This window comes from Pongo abelii, chromosome 8 (genome assembly GCF_028885655.2).
Source record: "Pongo abelii isolate AG06213 chromosome 8, NHGRI_mPonAbe1-v2.0_pri, whole genome shotgun sequence".
Classification (NCBI taxonomy): Eukaryota; Metazoa; Chordata; class Mammalia; order Primates; family Hominidae; genus Pongo; species Pongo abelii.
In genome coordinates, this window is record NC_071993.2 from 28417240 (window position 1) to 28435453 (window position 18214).

The 18214-nt window shown below is 38.1% G+C and overlaps 1 protein-coding gene across 7 annotated transcripts in view; it reads right to left on the reverse strand.

Annotated features, from left to right (window-relative positions):
• Window positions 1–18214, reverse strand: part of ODAD2 (outer dynein arm docking complex subunit 2) — a 196589-nt gene that overhangs the window by 33135 nt on the left and 145240 nt on the right. For all 7 annotated transcript variants that reach the window (XM_054522111.2, XM_009245208.3, XM_054522112.1 and 4 more), the window contains 2 exons: window positions 17068–17256; window positions 15260–15481 (listed from right to left, as the gene is read on the reverse strand). In XM_054522111.2, coding sequence (XP_054378086.1) covers window positions 15260–15481; window positions 17068–17256 — 411 coding nt within the window. The remainder of the gene's footprint in view (window positions 1–15259; window positions 15482–17067; window positions 17257–18214) is intronic.

An 18214-nucleotide genomic window follows, 5' to 3' on the forward strand; every position in this document is an offset into this window, starting at 1 on the left:
GCTCCTGAAGGAAGCACTAAACATGGAAAGGAACAACCAGTACCAGCCACTGCAAAAACATGCCAAAATGTAAAGACCATCAATGCTAGGAAGAAACTACATCAACTAACAAGCAAAAGAACCAGCTAACATCACAATGACAGGATCAAATTCACACATAACAATATTAACCTTAAATGTAAATGGGCTAAATGCTCCAATTAAAAGACACAGACTGGCAAAGTGGATAAAGAGTCAGGACCCATCAGTGTGCTGTATTCAGGAGACCCATCTCATGTGCAGAGACATACATAGGCTCAAAATAAAGGGATGGAGGAAGATCTACCAGGCAAATGGAAAACAAAAAAAAAAAAAGGCAGGGGTTGCAATCCTAGTCTCTGATAAAACACACTTTAAACCAACAAAGATCAAAAGAGACAAAGAAGGCCATTACATAATGGTAAAGGGATCAATTCAACAAGAAGAGCTAACTATCCTAAATATATATGCACCCAATACAGGGCACCCAGATTCATAAAGCAAGTCCAAAGAGACTTAGACTCCCACACAATAATAATGGGAGACTTTAACACCCCACTGTCAACATTAGACAGATCAACGAGACAGAAAGTTAACCAGGATATCCAGGAATTGAACTCAGCTCTTCACCAAGTGGACCTAATAGACATCTACAGAACTCTTCACCCCAAATCAACAGAATATGCATTCTTCTCAGCACCACATCACACTGATTCCAAAATTGACCACATAGTTGGAAGTAAGGCACTCCTCAGCAAATGTAAAAGAACAGAAATTATAACAAACTGTCCCTCAGACCACAGTGTAATCAAACTAGAACTCAGGATTAAGAAACTCACTCAAAACCTCTCAACTACATGGAAACTGAACAACCTGCTCCTGAATGACTACTGGGTGCATAACGAAATGAAGGCAGAAATAAAGATGTTCTTTGAAAACAATGAGAACAAAGACACAACATACCAGAATCTCTGGGACACATTTAAAGCTGTGTGTAGAGGGAAATTTATAGCACTAAATGCCCAAAAGAGAAAGCAGGAAAGATCTAAAATTGACACCCTAACATCACAATTAAAAGAACTAGAGAAGCAAGAGCAAACACATTCAAAAGCTAGCAGAAGGCAAGAAATAACTAAGATCAGAGCAGAACTGAAGGAGATAGAGACACAAAAAACCCTTCAAAAAATCAATGAATCCAGGAGCTGGTTTTTGGAAAAGATCAACAAAATTGATAGACCACTAGCAAGACTAATAAAGAAGAAAAGAGAGAAGGATCAAATAGACGCAATAAAAATGATAAAGGGGATATCACCACCGATCCCACAGAAATACAAACTACCATCAGAGAATACTATAAACACCTCTACGCAAATAAACTAGAAAATCTAGAAGAAATGGATAAATTCCTGGATACATACACCCTCCCAAGACTAAACCAGGAAGAAGTTGAATCCCTCAATAGACCAATAACAGGCTCTGAAATTGAGGCAACAATTAATAGTCTACCAATCAAAAAACTTCCGGGATCAGATGGATTCACAGCCAAATTCTACCAGAAGTACAAGGAGGAGCTGGTACCATTCCTTCTGAAACTATTCCAATCAATAGAAAAAGAGGGAATTCTCCCTAACTCATTTTACGAGGCCAGCCTCATCCTGATACCAAAGCCTGGCAGAGACACAGCAAAAAAAGAGAATTTTAGACCAATATCCCTGATGAACATCGATGCAAAAATTCTCAATAAAATACTGGCAAACCAAATCCAGCAGCACCTCAAAAAGCTTATCCACCATGATCAAGTGGGCTTCATCCCTGGGATGCAAGGCTGGTTCAACATACACAAATCAGTAAACATAATCCAGCATATAAACAGAACCAAAGACAAAAACCACATGATTATCTCAATAGATGCAGAAAAGGCCTTTGACAAAATTCAACAGCACTTCATGCTAAAAACTCTCAATAAATTAGGTATTGATGGGACGTTCTCAAAATAATAAGAGCTATTTATGACAAACCCACAGCCAATATCATACTGAATGGGCAAAAACTGGAAGCATTTCCTTTGAAAACTGGCACAAGACAGGGATGCCCTCTCTCACCACTCCTATTCAACACAGTGTTGGAAGTTCTGGCCAGGGCAATTAGGCAGGAAAAAGAAATAAAGGGTATTCAATTAGGAAAAGAGGAAGTCAAATTGTCCCTGTTTGCAGATGACATGATTGTATATTTAGGAAACCCCATTGTCTCAGCCCACAATTTCTTTAACCTGATAAGCAACTTCAGCAAACTCTCAGGATACAAAATCAATGTGCAGAAATCACAAGCATTCTTATACACCAAAAACAGACAAACAGAGAGCCAAATCATGACTGAACTCCCATTCACAATTGCTTCAAAGAGAATAAAATACCTAGGAATCCAACTTACAAGGGATGTGAAGGACATCTTCAAGGAGAACTACAAACCACTGCTCAAGGAAATAAAAGAGGATACAAACAAATGGAAGAACATTCCATGCTCTTGGATAGGAAGAATCAATATCATGAAAATGGCCATATTGCCAAAGGTAATTTATAGATTCAATGCCATCCCCATCAAGCTACCAATGTCTCTCTTCACAGAATTGGAAAAAACTACTTTAAAGTTCATATGGAACCAAAAAAAAGCCCACATTGCCATGACAATCCTAAGCCAAAAGAACAAAGGTGGAGGCATCACACTACCTGACTTCAAACTGTACTACAAGGCTACAGTAACCAAAACTGCATGGTACTGGTACCAAAACAGAGATATAGACAAATGGAATGGAACAGAGCCCTCAGAAATAATACCACACATCTACAACCATGTGATCTTTGACAAACCTGATAAAAATAAGCAATGGGGGAAGGATTCCCTATTTAATAAATGGTGCTGGGAAAACTGGCTAACCATATGTAGGAAGCTGAAACTGGATCCCTTCCTTACACCTTATACAAAAATTAATTCAAGATGGATTAAAGACTTAAATGTTAGACCTAAAACCATAAAAACCCTAGAGGAAAACCTAGGCAATACCCTTCAGGACATAGGCATGGGCAAGGACTTCATGTCTAAAACACCAAAAGCAATGGTAACAAAAGCCAAAATTGACAAATGGGATCTAATTAAACTAAAGAGGTTCTGCACAGCAAAAGAAACTACCATCAGAGTGAACAGGCAACCTACAAAATGGGAGAAAATTTTTGCAATCTACTCATCTGACAAAGGGCTAATATCCAGAATCTACAAAAAACTCCAACAAATTTACAAGAAAAAAACAACCCCATCAAAAAGTGGGCAAAGGATATGAACAGACACTTCTCAAAAGAAGACATTTATGCAGCCAACAGACACATGAAAAAATGCTCATCATCACTGGCCATCAGAGAAACGCAAATCAAAACCACAATGAGATACCATCTCACACCAGTTAGAATGGCGATCATTAAAAAGTCAGGAAACAACACACGCTGGAGAGGATGCGGAGAAATAGGAACAGTTTTACACTGTTGGTGGGACTGTAAACTAGTTCAACCATTGTGGAAGACAGTGTGGTGATTCCTCAAGGATCTAGAACTAGAAATACCATTTGACCCAGCCATCCCATTACTGGGTATATACCCAAAGGATTATAAAGCATGCTGCTATAAAGACACATGCACACGTATGTTTATTGCATCACTATTCACAATAGCAAAGACTTGGAACCAACCCAAATGTCCATCAATGATTGACTGGATTAAGAAAATGTGGCACATATACACCATGGAATACTATGCAGCCATGAAAAAGGATGAGTTCATGTCCTTTGTAGGGACATGGATGAAGCTGGAAACCATCATTCTCAGCAAACTAACACAGGAACAGAAAACCAAAGACTGCATGCTCTCACTCATAGGTGGGAATTGAACAATGAGAACACGTGGACACAGGAAGGGGAACATCACATACCGGGGCCTGTCGTGGGGTGGGAGGAGGGGGAGGGATAGCATTAGGAGATATACCTAATGTAAATGACGAGTTAATGGGTGCAGCACACCAACATGGCACATGTATACATATGTAAAAAACCTGCACATTGTGCACATGTACCCTAGAACTTAAAATATAATAATAATAATAATAAAGAAGTCAGCTGAATCACCTCAGAAGCAAAAGCGTTGCCTAGAGCTCCCCAAGGAAAACTTAAAAAGAGAGGGAAAAAAGTGGCTTTAAAGAGTCATCCTCTTGTATAAAAATCAAGATGAGAATTCTTAATTCCTACTGAAGATAATCTGATTTTGCAAACTTCTCTATCATAGAGAAGCAAATTGCTAAATAAATGTGAAAAAAACAGCTCCTAATGGGTTTCATAAACAGAACTACTAAAGGGCAGCATGGCCAAGTGCAGTAATTTTCAATTCTTTTTAAAGTCGCAAAAGCTACTCTAAAATAGGCACTTGTGCATGATTCTAATGTGTAAAACAGAAAAAGTAGCTGCTCTAATTGCAGTAGGTGAACCACCCAGCAACGGCTCTGAGTGCCAGTCCCTGATCTCTGTCAGGGGAATCCGAAGTTCCATGAGTCACGGTTTGAAATCTACTAATCAAATGGACACAGCACTAAAGTGAATATTACAATAATTTGTGATGTCACATCATATATTGATGGTGTAGGTTTAGATACTTCACTAATTTGGGCCTTAGTTTCCTCGTCTGCAAACTGTGTGTTTAAAGTGAAAACATTTGCTGGGCATGGCGGCTCACACCTGTAATCTCAACACTTTGGGAGGCCAAGGCGTGTGAATCACTTGAGGTCAGGAGTTTGAGACCAGCCTGGCCAACATGGTGAAACCCCGTCTCTATTAAAAACACAAAAATTAGACGGCCATGGTTGCAGGCGCCTGTAGTCGCAGCTACTCTGGAGGCTGAGGCAGGAGAATGGCGTGAACCTGGGAGGTGGAGCTTGCTGTGAGCTGAGATCGCGCCACTGCACTCCAGCCTGGGCGACAGAGTGAGACTCCGTCTCGAAAAAAAAAAAAAAGAAATCACTTGAACCTGGGAGGCGGAGGTTGCAGTGAGTGCGCTGATATCGCACTACTGCACCCTAGACTGGGTGACAGCACGAGACTCTGTCTCAATAAATAAATAAACATCTACATAAATAAATAAATGAAATGGAAACCTTGGCTTTACCAGCCCTAACTTTCTATAAATTTATTCTCTAAGAGAAAATATCAAAAGAAAAGACTGCTTCATGTTAAGATGGAGTAACAGCGACTGGATTTACCTTCCTGTCTAAAATAATTTAAAAATGGAAAAAATCTGTGAAACAACAACTTTCAAAATATTGGAAATCAGACAACAAAAGACAATGATTCTTGAGAGAAGGAAAACAAAAAAGGTAAGCCCTAAGATTGACCCAGACTAACTCCAGGGAGAATGTTTATAGGCTACAGCACAGGGAGGCAGAGCCCAGACAAAGCTTGACAGTCTGTCCGAGTTGAGGAGACAGAGCTGGAAGTCTGGGAGAACCACAGCCACTAGAGTCTTCAGGGCAGATAATGGAGATTGGGGAGTGGAACAGAGAAACCCGGGGTCTGCAGAAGGTGCCTCTTGAATATTCGGCTCAGTACTGCTTAGCACCTGTATGAGAAGAAACTGTTTGAGGGCAGGAAAAGAACCACCTGAAAAGATTAGGAGGGATAATCTTCTAAACTCCTACAAGAGGAGGAACAGTGTCTGTCCACCACTCAGAGTGGAAGACTTCATAATGCACAAGGTATCAGGTACAGTAGCCAGAGGTCTTGCTTCAGTAGTGGGAAAAAATTATCCCTACTCTAGTCTTGCTAACAAAGCATAAAAGTAAGAACTGAAAGGATCAAATTGTTTCAAAATAGCAATCTGCGTCTTAGAACAAAGCTCGGGAATATTTATAGATATCCTGTTCCCTCAAAAAATAAAAACCCAGCACTCAGCATGTTAACATTCAAGGAATTGAAAGCAACCCAGAAATAATATTAGAACTGGATTACATATGAGATTAGAAAAAGACTCAACATGTCAAGCAGAGACACGAAAGATGTAAAAGGAGATCCAAATGACACGTCGATAGTACTGCAGATGTAAGACACACTAGATGGCAATAAAGGCAAATTAAACATTGCAGAAAAAATATTAATGAGCTTGAAGACAAAGAAAATTCCTAATTTAAAACATAGAAACAAACAGAACAAAATAAAAAAAGTCTCAGGGAGCTGTGGGAAAACTTTCAGCAACTCAGAGAGCTGTGGGAAACGTTTACCTATATTTTCACCAAATACAGGTGAAAGTGGAGTTTACAAGGACAGTAAAAAGAGAACAGGATGTAAACATATTTGAAGAAATAATGGCTGAAAAATTTCTAAATGTGATGAAAACCATAAGCCCACAGATCTCAGAAGCACAAGAAACATGAAGAAAACTACACAAGGCCCATCATAATCAAATTTCTCAAAACCAGTGAAAATGATGAAATCTTAAAAACAGCCAATGCAAAAAGATACATGACACACAGAGGAACAAACATAAGGATGATAACAGATTTCCTCTCTAAAACAATGCAAGTGAGAATAAAATGGAGCACTATGTTTAAAGTTGGGAAAGAAAAGAAGTCAACATAAAATTCTATACCCAGCAAAAATATTTTTCAAAAACAAAGACAAAATAAAAAGTCTTTTTTAGATATATAAGACCTCAACGAATTCATCATAAACAGAATTGTACTACCAGGAAAGTTAAAAGTCTTTTAGGCAGAAGGAAAATGATACCAGAAGAAAATCTGCATTTACAGAAAGGAATAAAGAGCACTGGAAACAGTAACTATGTAGGTAAATAGAAAAGGCATTTTCCTATGTATTTAAATCTCTGGGAAAGACAATTGTTTACACTCAAAAACAAGAAAAATACAGTTGAGCTTATAACACCTGTATGATAAAAATAGCATAAAAGTGAGGAGGGCAAAAATGGAAGCATATGGTTGTACAATTCTTAAATTATATGTTAATATGTGTAACATTACTAGAACTTACATTATACTGAATTAAATACATATGCTATGAACTCTAAAGCAATCACTAAATGACAACAAGGAATAATAACTAATAAGCCAAAAATGAGATAAAATGAAATGATAAAATATTCAAATAATCCAAGAGGAGATAGAAAAAGATGAGTAAAGAGAAAAAGCAGATGGGAAAAATCGAAAACAAATAACAAGATGGTACGTTTAAAGCTAACCGTGGCCGGGCACAGTGGCTCATGCCTGTAATCCCAGCACTTTGGGAGGCGGAGGCGGGTGGATCACCTGAGGTCAGGAGTTCGAGACCAGCCTGACCAACATGGCAAAACCCCGTCTCTGCTAAAAATACAAAAAGTATTCGGGCGTGGTGGCATGAGCCTGTAATCTCAGCTACTCAGGAGGCTGAGGCAGGAGAATCGCCTGAACCCGGGAGGCGAAAGTTGCAGTGAGCTGAGATCACGCCGTTGCACTCCAGCCTGGGTGACAGTGCGAGACTCAGTCTCAAAAAAAAAAAAGAAAAGCTAACCGTGTCAATATCACATTAAATGTAAATAGTGTAACCACTTCCCCTCCCAATAAAGGCAGAGGTTGTATAAAAGGTTGAATAAAAAATAAGCCCTGGCCGGGCGCAGTGGCTCACGCCTGTAATCCCAGCACTTTGGGAGGCTGAGGCCGGCAGATCACGAGGTCAGGAGATTGAGACCATCCTGGCCAACATGGTGAAACCCCGTCTCTACTACAAATACAGAAATTAGCTGGGCATGCTGGCACATGCCTGTAATCCCAGCTACTCGGGAGGCTGAGGCAGGAGAATCACTTGAATCCGGGAGGTGGAGGTTGCAGTGAGCCGAGATCGCATCACTGCACTCTAGCCTGGCGACATGGCGAGACTCTGTCTCATAAATAAATAAATAAATAAATAAATAAATGTAAGCCTTAAGTATATGCTGCCTACAATTATCCACTTTAAGTAAAAAGACACAAATATGATTAAAGGATATTAAAAGCTATAAAACTTTAGTATGCTAATATTAGTACTCTCTCAAAAAAACCAAGGGTGTCTATATTAGTATCAGAAAATGATTTCAAAACAAAGAATATGACCAAGAATAAAGATGACCATTTTATAATAATACAGATTACAGGCATGAGCCACTGTGCCTGGTCTGGTTGTGTTTTAATTGCAAAAGAAATTCAGTGAGAAAAGGGCAAACAGTTTTTTCAATAAATAATGCCAATATGCCCTCCAAATGAACTTTGATTCATAATTAGTATCATAAAAATGTTTACTCAAACGGGTCATAGACTAAAAGTGAAAAACCAAAAATTATAAAACTTCAGAAGAAAGCATGAAATCCTTGAGACCATGTGTTAGGCAAATATTTCTCAGATATGCAACCAAAAACACAATTCATTAAAAAAAATAAATTGGACTTCATCAGCATTAAAAACTTCTGCTCTTCAAAAGACACAGTTAAGAGAATGAAAGACTAGCTACAGACGGGGAGAAAATGTTTGCAAATTACACATCTGGTAAGCAACTGGAATGTATACAGAACTCTCAAAACCCAATAATAAGAAAACAAACAACCCAATTAAAAAGTGGTCAAAAAAATGTGAACACTTTGCCCAAGGAGTAATACAGCTGATATACAAGCACATAAGAAGATGTCCACATCATTAATCATTAGGAAAATTGAAATTGAAATCATAAGATACCATGACATACCTGTTAGAATGTCTAAAATCAAAAAGACTGGCCATACCAAGTGTTGGCAAGGATGCTTTCCTATACAGCTGGTGGAAATGCAAAAATGGCACACTTTGGAAAACGGTCTGGCAATTTTTTAAAAAGTTAAAGGTACACATACTGTATGATCCAGCCATTCACTCCTAGGTATTTACCTAAGAGAAGAGGAAGCAAATGTCCACCCAATGACTTGTACATGAATGTTCGTAGCCGATTTATTTTTAACAACCCAAACTGGAAATAAATATTCATTAACAAATGAAAGGAGGTTGGGCACAGTGGCTTACACTTGTAATCCCAACACTTTGGGAGGATGAGGCGGGCAGATCATTTGAGGTCAAGAGTTTGAGACCAGTCTGGCCAACACGGCAAAACCCAGTCTCTACCAAAAATACAAAAATTAGCCCAGTGTGGTGGCGCATGCCTGTAATCCCAGCTACTCGGGAGGCTGAGGCATGAGAATTGCTTGAGCCAAGGAGGTAGAGGTTGCAGTGAGTCCAGATCGCGCCACTGCACTCCAGCCTGGGCCACAGAGACAGATTCTGTCACAAAACAAAACTAAACAAAACAAAAAAAGATAACCAAATTATGATAATTTCATACAATGGACTACCACTCAGAGAGAGAAAAGAGTTGACTGAGCCACATAAGTATGTGAATTAATATGAAAATAAGTAAGCTGAGTGAAGGAAGCCAAACAAAAAAACCAAATACTTACTGTAGGAACCCATTTTTCTTAAGTTCTAGAAAATGAAAACTTATCTATATTGACAGAAAGCAGACCAGTAATTGGCCCAGGCAGAGTAGGGCAGGAGACAGGGATTATGAAAGGGTACCAGGAAACTCTGGGTGATCATCATTTTGGTTTGGTAACAGTTTCATGTGTATGTGTGGGAGTATGCATATATATGTCAAAATCTATCAAAGTGTACACCTTAAAATGTGCATGTATATGTCAATTATCCCTTAAAGCTGTCAAGATATCTTAAAATTTAAAAAAAATTGAAATAAGAAAAGCATTTGATGTACATGTGATATTAAAGTTAAACATGATGGACTAAACTCTAACTTACTGGACTCCTTCAGTAATCATGAACTTCTTTCTCACTTTACAGGAGAAATACAAACAAAAATTAAAAAGCCAATCAGAAACAAGTCTGTTTATTACTCTACATGTAGTATATATTCATCGATACCAATTGGTTCTATTAAATTATTTAATAGCATATCACCTAGTAAACTCTTCTTGGCACTCCAAGGAATGTCTGGAATGGGAAAAAAGCACTCAAAACTACAGCGACATTAAGAATTTTAATTAACAGAGAATATATTTAGATAAAACATTAAGTATATGGGCACTTAATGAGTGTTTCTAGGTGACCTTAGTATCTAAAATCCGTTTACTTGACTCACAAACATTAGCAGTATTTTTTTGTCCCTGTGCTAGGCTTCAAAAACAATGGGTGTGTTTGTGTCTGGGATCATCTTTCTGGCTCTCTGGAACGCCAGTACATGTACTGAGCCTAGGAGGCAGCTAGCCTGTTGGCTGTACCAATTCAGCAGTTCCAATTGAACTGCTCTCCACTCACTCTGCCAATGCTGGACATACTTCTGATTGTATTTGTCTGCAATCTCTTCAATTTCCTGCCTTTCAGAAAGTTATAAGCCATGATGTAGCTTTCACTTGCCTGGTATAGACATTTGCAAAAACAAATCCAATGACACCATGGGGAAAGAAGCTTGATGCCTTTAATAGGTGCTCATCAGTTTTCTAGTTGATCACTTTTTCTGTCCTACGAAAGGGCTTGCCTTGATGAATTTTTTTCCTGCAATTTATTCTTCCCCATTACTCTCCTTTGCTACAGTTTTGTTATAATTAGCAAATAACTTGGATATCTCTTAGACTTCTCATATTTTCCACATAGTTTCCAACAAATCTGCATCCATATTCACAAATTTGTAATGGTACAAATCCCTGGGCTGATACATTTGAAAAGCAGGTCTGTGCAAAATCATAAAGAGAATAGGATTGAATATTCCTATCACACTGTATTGGAGGGGATTGATTAACACATTTAGAAGAGATTCTTACCTCTTCTAAAACACAAGCTGATTTTTCAACATAAGTGGATCAGGAAATCCTTGTTGACCTCTTACCAGTATTTAAACACAAACCCTTTTGAAACTTGCTCTTCCTTTGGCTTCTAGAACTCCTGGTTAACCTCTTAACTTCTCCAGTCTAGTCTGACAGCTCTTCTTCCTAGTTTACATGCCCCAAAAGTGAAAATGTAGATATTTCCCAGGCCTTTCTAAACTCTCTGCCAAAAACATCTCATCCACCCTCATTAACGGCTTCATACTGACTGCTGATAATTTCCGAATCTTTCCACTCTCCACTCTGGAATTGCACAGTCTGGCAAGGAAACCACTAGCCACTAGTGAGCACTTAAAATGTGGCTGGTGCAAACTGAGACATACTAGAAAACACACAAGAGATTTTGAAGACTTGGGTACAAAGGCTGAGGTGGGTGGATCACCTGAGGTCAGGAGTTCGAGACTAGCCTGGCCAACATGGTGAAATCCTGTCTCTACTAAGAAGACAAAAATCAGTCGGGCGTCATGGCAGGTGCCTGTAATCCCAGCTACTCAGGAGGCTGAGGCAGGAGAATCGGTCAAACCCAGGAGGCGGGGGCTGCAGTGAGCTGAGATTGAGCCATTGCACTCCAGCCTGGACAACAAGACCGAAACTCCGTCTCAAAAATAAATAAATAATAATAATATAAAGCATCTTAAGTAATTTTTATATTGACTATATGTTGAAATAACAATATTTTGGATATACACCATGTACCCTTGAACAACAAAAGTTTAAACTGCACGAGTCCACTTATATGTGGATTTTCTTCAGCCTCTGCCACTCCTGAGACAGCGAGACCAACTCAACTTCTTCCTCCTCCTCTTCAGCCTACTCTACATGAAGATGAAAAGGATGAAGACCTTTATGATGATCCACTTCCACTTAATAAACAGTAAATATATTTTCTCTTCCTTATGATTCTCATAACACTTTTCTTCCTCTAGCTAATTTTATTGTACTAATACATAATACATATAACATATGAAATACGTATTAATCAACTGTTGATGTTTTTGGTCAACAGTAGGCTATTAGTAGTTAAGTTCTGGGGCAGTCAAAAGTTATATGTGGATTTTGACAGTGTAGTGGGTCATCACCCCTAACTACTGCATTGTTCAAAGGTCAAGTGTATTGGGTTAAATATATTACTAAAATTAATTTCACTGTTTCCTTTTATCTTTTCTTAAAGTATGACTGCTAGAAAATTTAATATTACATACGTGGCTTATGTGACATTTCTGCTGGGCAGCGCTGCTTTACACCTAAAATTCAAACTGACTATTCAAACTGAACACATTAGAAACTGAACTCATTATATTTCAGACCCTGCTCTATCACTGTCAGGATAGAATAAACCTTAGCCTTCAGGAGACAGATACACCGCATTACATCTGCCACTGCTGTTGAGGAAATTGTCTAACAAAGTAGCTAATCCTAGGATCAATTACTTAATGAATAGGCGACACGGTGACTCTGGTCATTGTTAAAGAGCCTGTCAACATTCACTCATTGGCAGCTGCAGCAGGAATGTTTGTACAACTGGAAAATAACAAGCATTTGATGAGAAGCGGACAGCAGGAATTAGGAACAAAGACAGCCAGGGTTTTGCCAAAATACTGGATAAAATTTACATGCATTCGAAGTCAGAAATGTTAGCAGTCACACATATAGTTGTGACACATTCTTTGCAGGTAATTGAACCACCCCAATGTGCCAAAATTTTTTGCATTACCTGGCTCGTGAAATCTTCCTCTTCGTCTAGGCTGAAATCTGGAATCATTTTTTTACTAGGCTTTCCTTTATTCCCATATCCAAGCAACTATCAAATTCTGATTCTACCAACACCCAATATGCCACACCTACATTTTTTTTCCTCCTTAAAGAAAACCAGAGAAAGGAAACACAGGTTGTTATGCTTCCCCCATGACCCCACAAGTTCTGGGGCTCAGAACAGAGTAGGAAAAAGAGGTTGAGAGAGACAATCTCCAGGTTGCATATTTCTGCTGGTAACACAGCATGGTAAGGCCTGCCTCTATGTTATTGCAGAGTAATTTACAAAAAAAGTACCCCATTCTTTACAGTTTTCCTCCAGTAGGAATAACAGGTTGTTGGAAATGCAAACAGACTAAAGAGAAAGGTCCCCAAGAAACCCAAGGAGAATCTGGGAAAGGCTCTAGAACACAACAGACACAATTTTCCTTCTTTGTTTTTTTCTTTTCTGTCCTTCACCCTAATCTTTCTTACTGCCTTTCTTTTTCTAATTCTAAAGTTTCTCTTTACAGAAACTTTCCTAACTGTGTGGGTGGGCAAACACAGTTTGATCACTTTACAAGGTAGGATAATATTCATAAATGATTTTGGATTATCTATTGGCTTGCATCTGAAGAAATCATTGCGAGTTGCATATACACCAGGCATTTATGTCAACTGAACCATTACATGTACACCTTAATACTTTTTTTGTTTGTTTTTTATTTGAGACAGAGTCTCGCTCTATCACCCAGGCTGGAGTGCAGTGGTGCAATCTTGGCTCACTGCAACCTCCACCTCCCAGGTTCAAGCGATTCTCCTGCCTCAGCCTCCTGAGTAGCTGGGACTACAGGTGCATGCCTATACATTTTTAAACTTTTTGAGCTTAAACTAACTGACAATTGTCTAAGCATATGCTATATGTCAGACATTTTTACCTGGCTACTTAAATTTTATAGTTTCTTTTTTTTTTTTTTTTAAGACTGCATACTTAGGTTGTGCAAGTCCCTGTTCAATAAAAGTATGCATAATTTTAAATTAGAAATATCTTCCTTTTTGAAATGGGAACACAGTCATATTGAGACAATGGCCTTTTTAGCATTCCTGAACAACTTGAAGTTAATGTTCCAATATGTTTTTTATAATTTACTTTTAAACATTGTTACTTAGTTTAAAAGATGCTTTTTTTTGGCCAGATTTTTGCTTGAAGAAACTAATCTGGCCTAATTTACATGCCGTAAAAACAGATTTATAATGGAAAAGTTGACACATTCAAACATAAATTGAGTGTAATTTCAGAAAAATTAGCATCATATTCTTCTACTGGAATAGATTTCAAGAACTAATTAAAATAATTGCCTCAAAAATTACCAATTGGTATTTTAAGAGTACTATTCCTCCTAAGATGTTTCATATCTGGCATATCTAGATTTGACTAGATATGATTAACTGGTGTTTTTAAGTCTTAGCTAAAACAACAAGTCCACTTTGGGCATCTATTTTAAGACGTAAATGCATCTGGTTGTCATAGGCTCCAAATGAAGGTAATAAACAGTAAAATTATATTGTACAAGGAAACAGGCTATAGAAAAGAACTAATATTTTAAATCAATTTTTCCTAATACATGTGAGTTGTTCATGTACTCTAAGTATTTTTATATTTATTGCCAGCAAAATATTCTAGTTGGTTTGCAATGTATAGGTAAGTTAGAGTCTCTTTACAGAAACTTTCCTGTCTACTGATGCACAGATTTAAACAAACAAACAAACAAACAAACATGTCTTTGAATCTATCTATTGTTGTTATGGTTTAGACTAACAAGCTCCATCTAGTTATTGTTTCAGCCAGTTCCTTTGGTGTTTAGTTGGTGCCTATGGTTGCCTCTATCCTTTATTATTTATGTGTTAAGTAAACACGATAGCCAATAGAATTGTGAATACTACTGTTTGTTCATATGCTGTACATTTTCTGTCATCAAAACCAAATTATGGAATGATTATTTTACCAAGTACATTTCTATGCTTTAATTTAGAAAAATTCTATCTCCATACAACTTTTCTGCAGCATAAATCATCGTAACACACTGGCTGGGCATTGTGGCTCACTCCTATAATCCCAACACTTTGGGAGGCCGAAGTGGGAGGATTGCTTGAGGCCAGCAGTTCAAGACCAGCCAGGGCAGCATGGCAAGACCCTGTCTGTATGCAAAACTAAAAGAATTAGCCAGGTATGGTGGCATGCACTTGTAGTCCTGGCTACTTGGGAGGGTGAGGCAGGAGGATCACTTGAGCCCAGGAGTTCAAGGCTGCAGTGAACTATGATTGCACCACTATACTCCAGCCTGGGCAACACAGCAAGACCTTGCTTAAAAAGAAAAAAAAAAAATCATGATAACACATGGCTTGAATGCAGCCATGACGCAGCAGGCAGGCACTTTTGTGTCTCTGAATACCTCCTTTAGAGAAATCTTAGTGATGTCTAAGTTTCTTCCCAGGCTACATTTACCAAACTTGGACTAAACCACAAAGTCATTCAACTGTACCTTTACTGCACTATTCTCATGCATGGTGATGCAGTTATCGGCATCTTCTGAAAGTTGGTACAAGGCCTGAGCTGTCGCCCGATGAACGTTGGTGTCATTTGATTTCAGATAACGCACTAGTGGAGCCACTGCTTTGTGCTCACCGAAGGCCACTCTATTCCTGCCCCACATACAGCAACGTGAAATAGCTTCTGCTAGATGATGTCTCAATTTATTGTTATTCTGTGCAAAGGAAAATGAAATGGGATCTGTGCATCGTAATGACCCTGCAAGATCATGTCTATTAGCACTTTATGTTTATTAACCATTAAGACACCAATGAGTCTAGAGAAAAGGGCCAGCTGGCTGACTACCTAGGTGATGTCTTGAAGGAACTAGTCTTTTTCAGATGGAGTCTCACTCTGTTGCCCAGGCTGAAGTGCAGTGGTGCCATCTCAGCTCACTGCAACCTCTGCCTCCTGGATTCAAGCGATTCTCATGCCTCAGCCTCCCAAATAACTGGGATTACAGGTGCCCACCACCACGTCTGGCTAATTTTTGTATTTTTAGTAGAGACGGGGTTTCACCATGTTGGCCAGGCTGGTCTTGAACTCCTGGCCTCAAGTGATCCACTTGCCTTGGCCTCCAAAAGTGCTGAGATTACAGGCGTGAGCCACTGCACCCAGCTGAAAGAACTAGACTTTTGGTGGGTGACCAACGGACCAATGTTCAATCTTGAGTTTTCTTCTTATGAACTGAATGTAGTCAGTGCACTCAAAGGTGACCAAGCATCTGACATCAGTCATTAGCTCAAGGCTAGATTTTCTTTGGAGTCAGTCTACTACACAACGCAAAACTACAGATCAGCAAGTTATTTTGTAATCCAAATATTTAAAGAATATTGCATATTCTTAAAGGGATACTGCACTTAACTGGGATAAGTGGATTGACTGGATTTCTCCACCCTAGGAATACATCAATATCAGTAATACACCTTGGTTCCCTTGGCTCCTGAGAGGGAGAAGACAGTGCAGCAAATCCAAAGACACATTTTGGGTCTTCCATTTTCCTTTCTGTATTTTTTGATGCAGACTATATCCTTCTTTGTATATGTAATTGCCCGGTATGGGCATACTATTACTGAATCGGATGGTTTTGTGTTTATTAAGAGTACTGTTCTCTTGATTCAGGCAACAACTTGGTGTCCTTAGCTAAATCTGACAGATACTTTTAGGAACTCAAAGTCTTCTATACCAAGCATCCTTCCAGGGTTTGAATTTCTGCTCTATGACTTTTCTGCCAAGTGGTAGTCCAAGCTATGCTCAAATACCTCTGGTCATGGTGAAGTCATTGTCTCTCAAGGCTGCTTATTCTGTCTGGCACAGCTCTGGATAAACAATGCAATGATTGCCAAAGTCTTCTAGCTCAAGAATGCCATCGATTGAAGCTTGCTAAGCTGGGGAGGCACATTTGATTTCTAACGTTGGCATGAAGAACCATCAAGAATCATAACCATGATGGTGGTGGTGAAGATGATAGTTAACACTTACATAATAGCACTTGTATTTGCCACTTTACTTGCCAGTGGCAAATAAAAAACAGCTTCTATTTTACAAGGATCTTGTAATACTAACATTTTATAGTTTAAAATACACTTTCACATATATTAGTCTCAGAGAAACTAAAGGAGTTGACCAAATCTCATACCTCATAAGCAATGGGTATTAAACTTGAATCCAGGTTTCTGGACTGCAAATGCATTGTTTTCATCACTACACCATGATATCTCAGGACAATATGCATGTAAAACAAAAAGATTTGTTACTTACTGTATTTGCCAGCTTGGACAATAAAGGAACAACTCCATGATCTGTAATAACAGCTAAATTTTCTTGATCTTTTGCTATGTTGGTAATGGCAGCACATACACTTGCCAGAACTTCTTTGTTATCTGATTTCAGTAAATTGACAATAAGTTCCAAATCACCAACAAAGGAACGAACCATTTCCCCAGCATCCTAGACAAAAATAAAAATAAAGATGGTATCAAAACTAAGACTGTATTTAGCCATTTTTTAAGAGGCAGCAAGTAACAATACAGCTGTGAGGTACATCTTTGGCATGAAAGACTACTTCAGCTTAATTTATTTCTATATTACATATTATTTCTTCATGTATAGAAATATAGAAATACATGTATAGAAATATAGATATATATATACATGTATAGAAATGTATAGAAATATAGATATATATATACATGTATAGAATATATATATACATATATATTCTATATATATACACATATATATACATGTATAGAAATATAGATATATATATACATGTATAGAAATATAGAAATAATATGTAATATAGACATACATATGTACACACACATACTTTATACAGTATAAAGTATGTGTGTGTACATATGTATAAGTCTATATACATATATAGCACATATAAAAATTCAGTTTCAAAAAATATTTATTGAATAACTATTACATGAGAGTCACTGTGTTAGCTACTGAGGATATCAAAGTTATTAAAGTACAGTTGATTCTTACTATTTGCGGTAGCTTTGTTCTATAAAGTAACTGCAAACACTGAATCAGCCAATATTAAACTGTTTCTCTTAGGAGAAATATAGGACTAGGTTCCTGCAAGCCTCTGGCTACAACATTTTCATCAGTTGATGGATACATAACCTTGTTTTATGTATATTTCTGTTTGAAGACACCTGATTTCATATATATTGTTCATTCATTCACATTGAACTCATGGCCAACAGCATTATAGCTCATGCAATGGAGCTTATTTAACACAGATATTTTCTCTTTCAGGCACACCACAGCCTTCTTGCGCTTACAAACCATAGGCAGCACCTCAGCACCACATCTGGGGGACATTGTGAACAGTGAAATAACCAACAAAAAGCACAAAAATCCAAAAATTATGGCACTAAATGGACTGCAA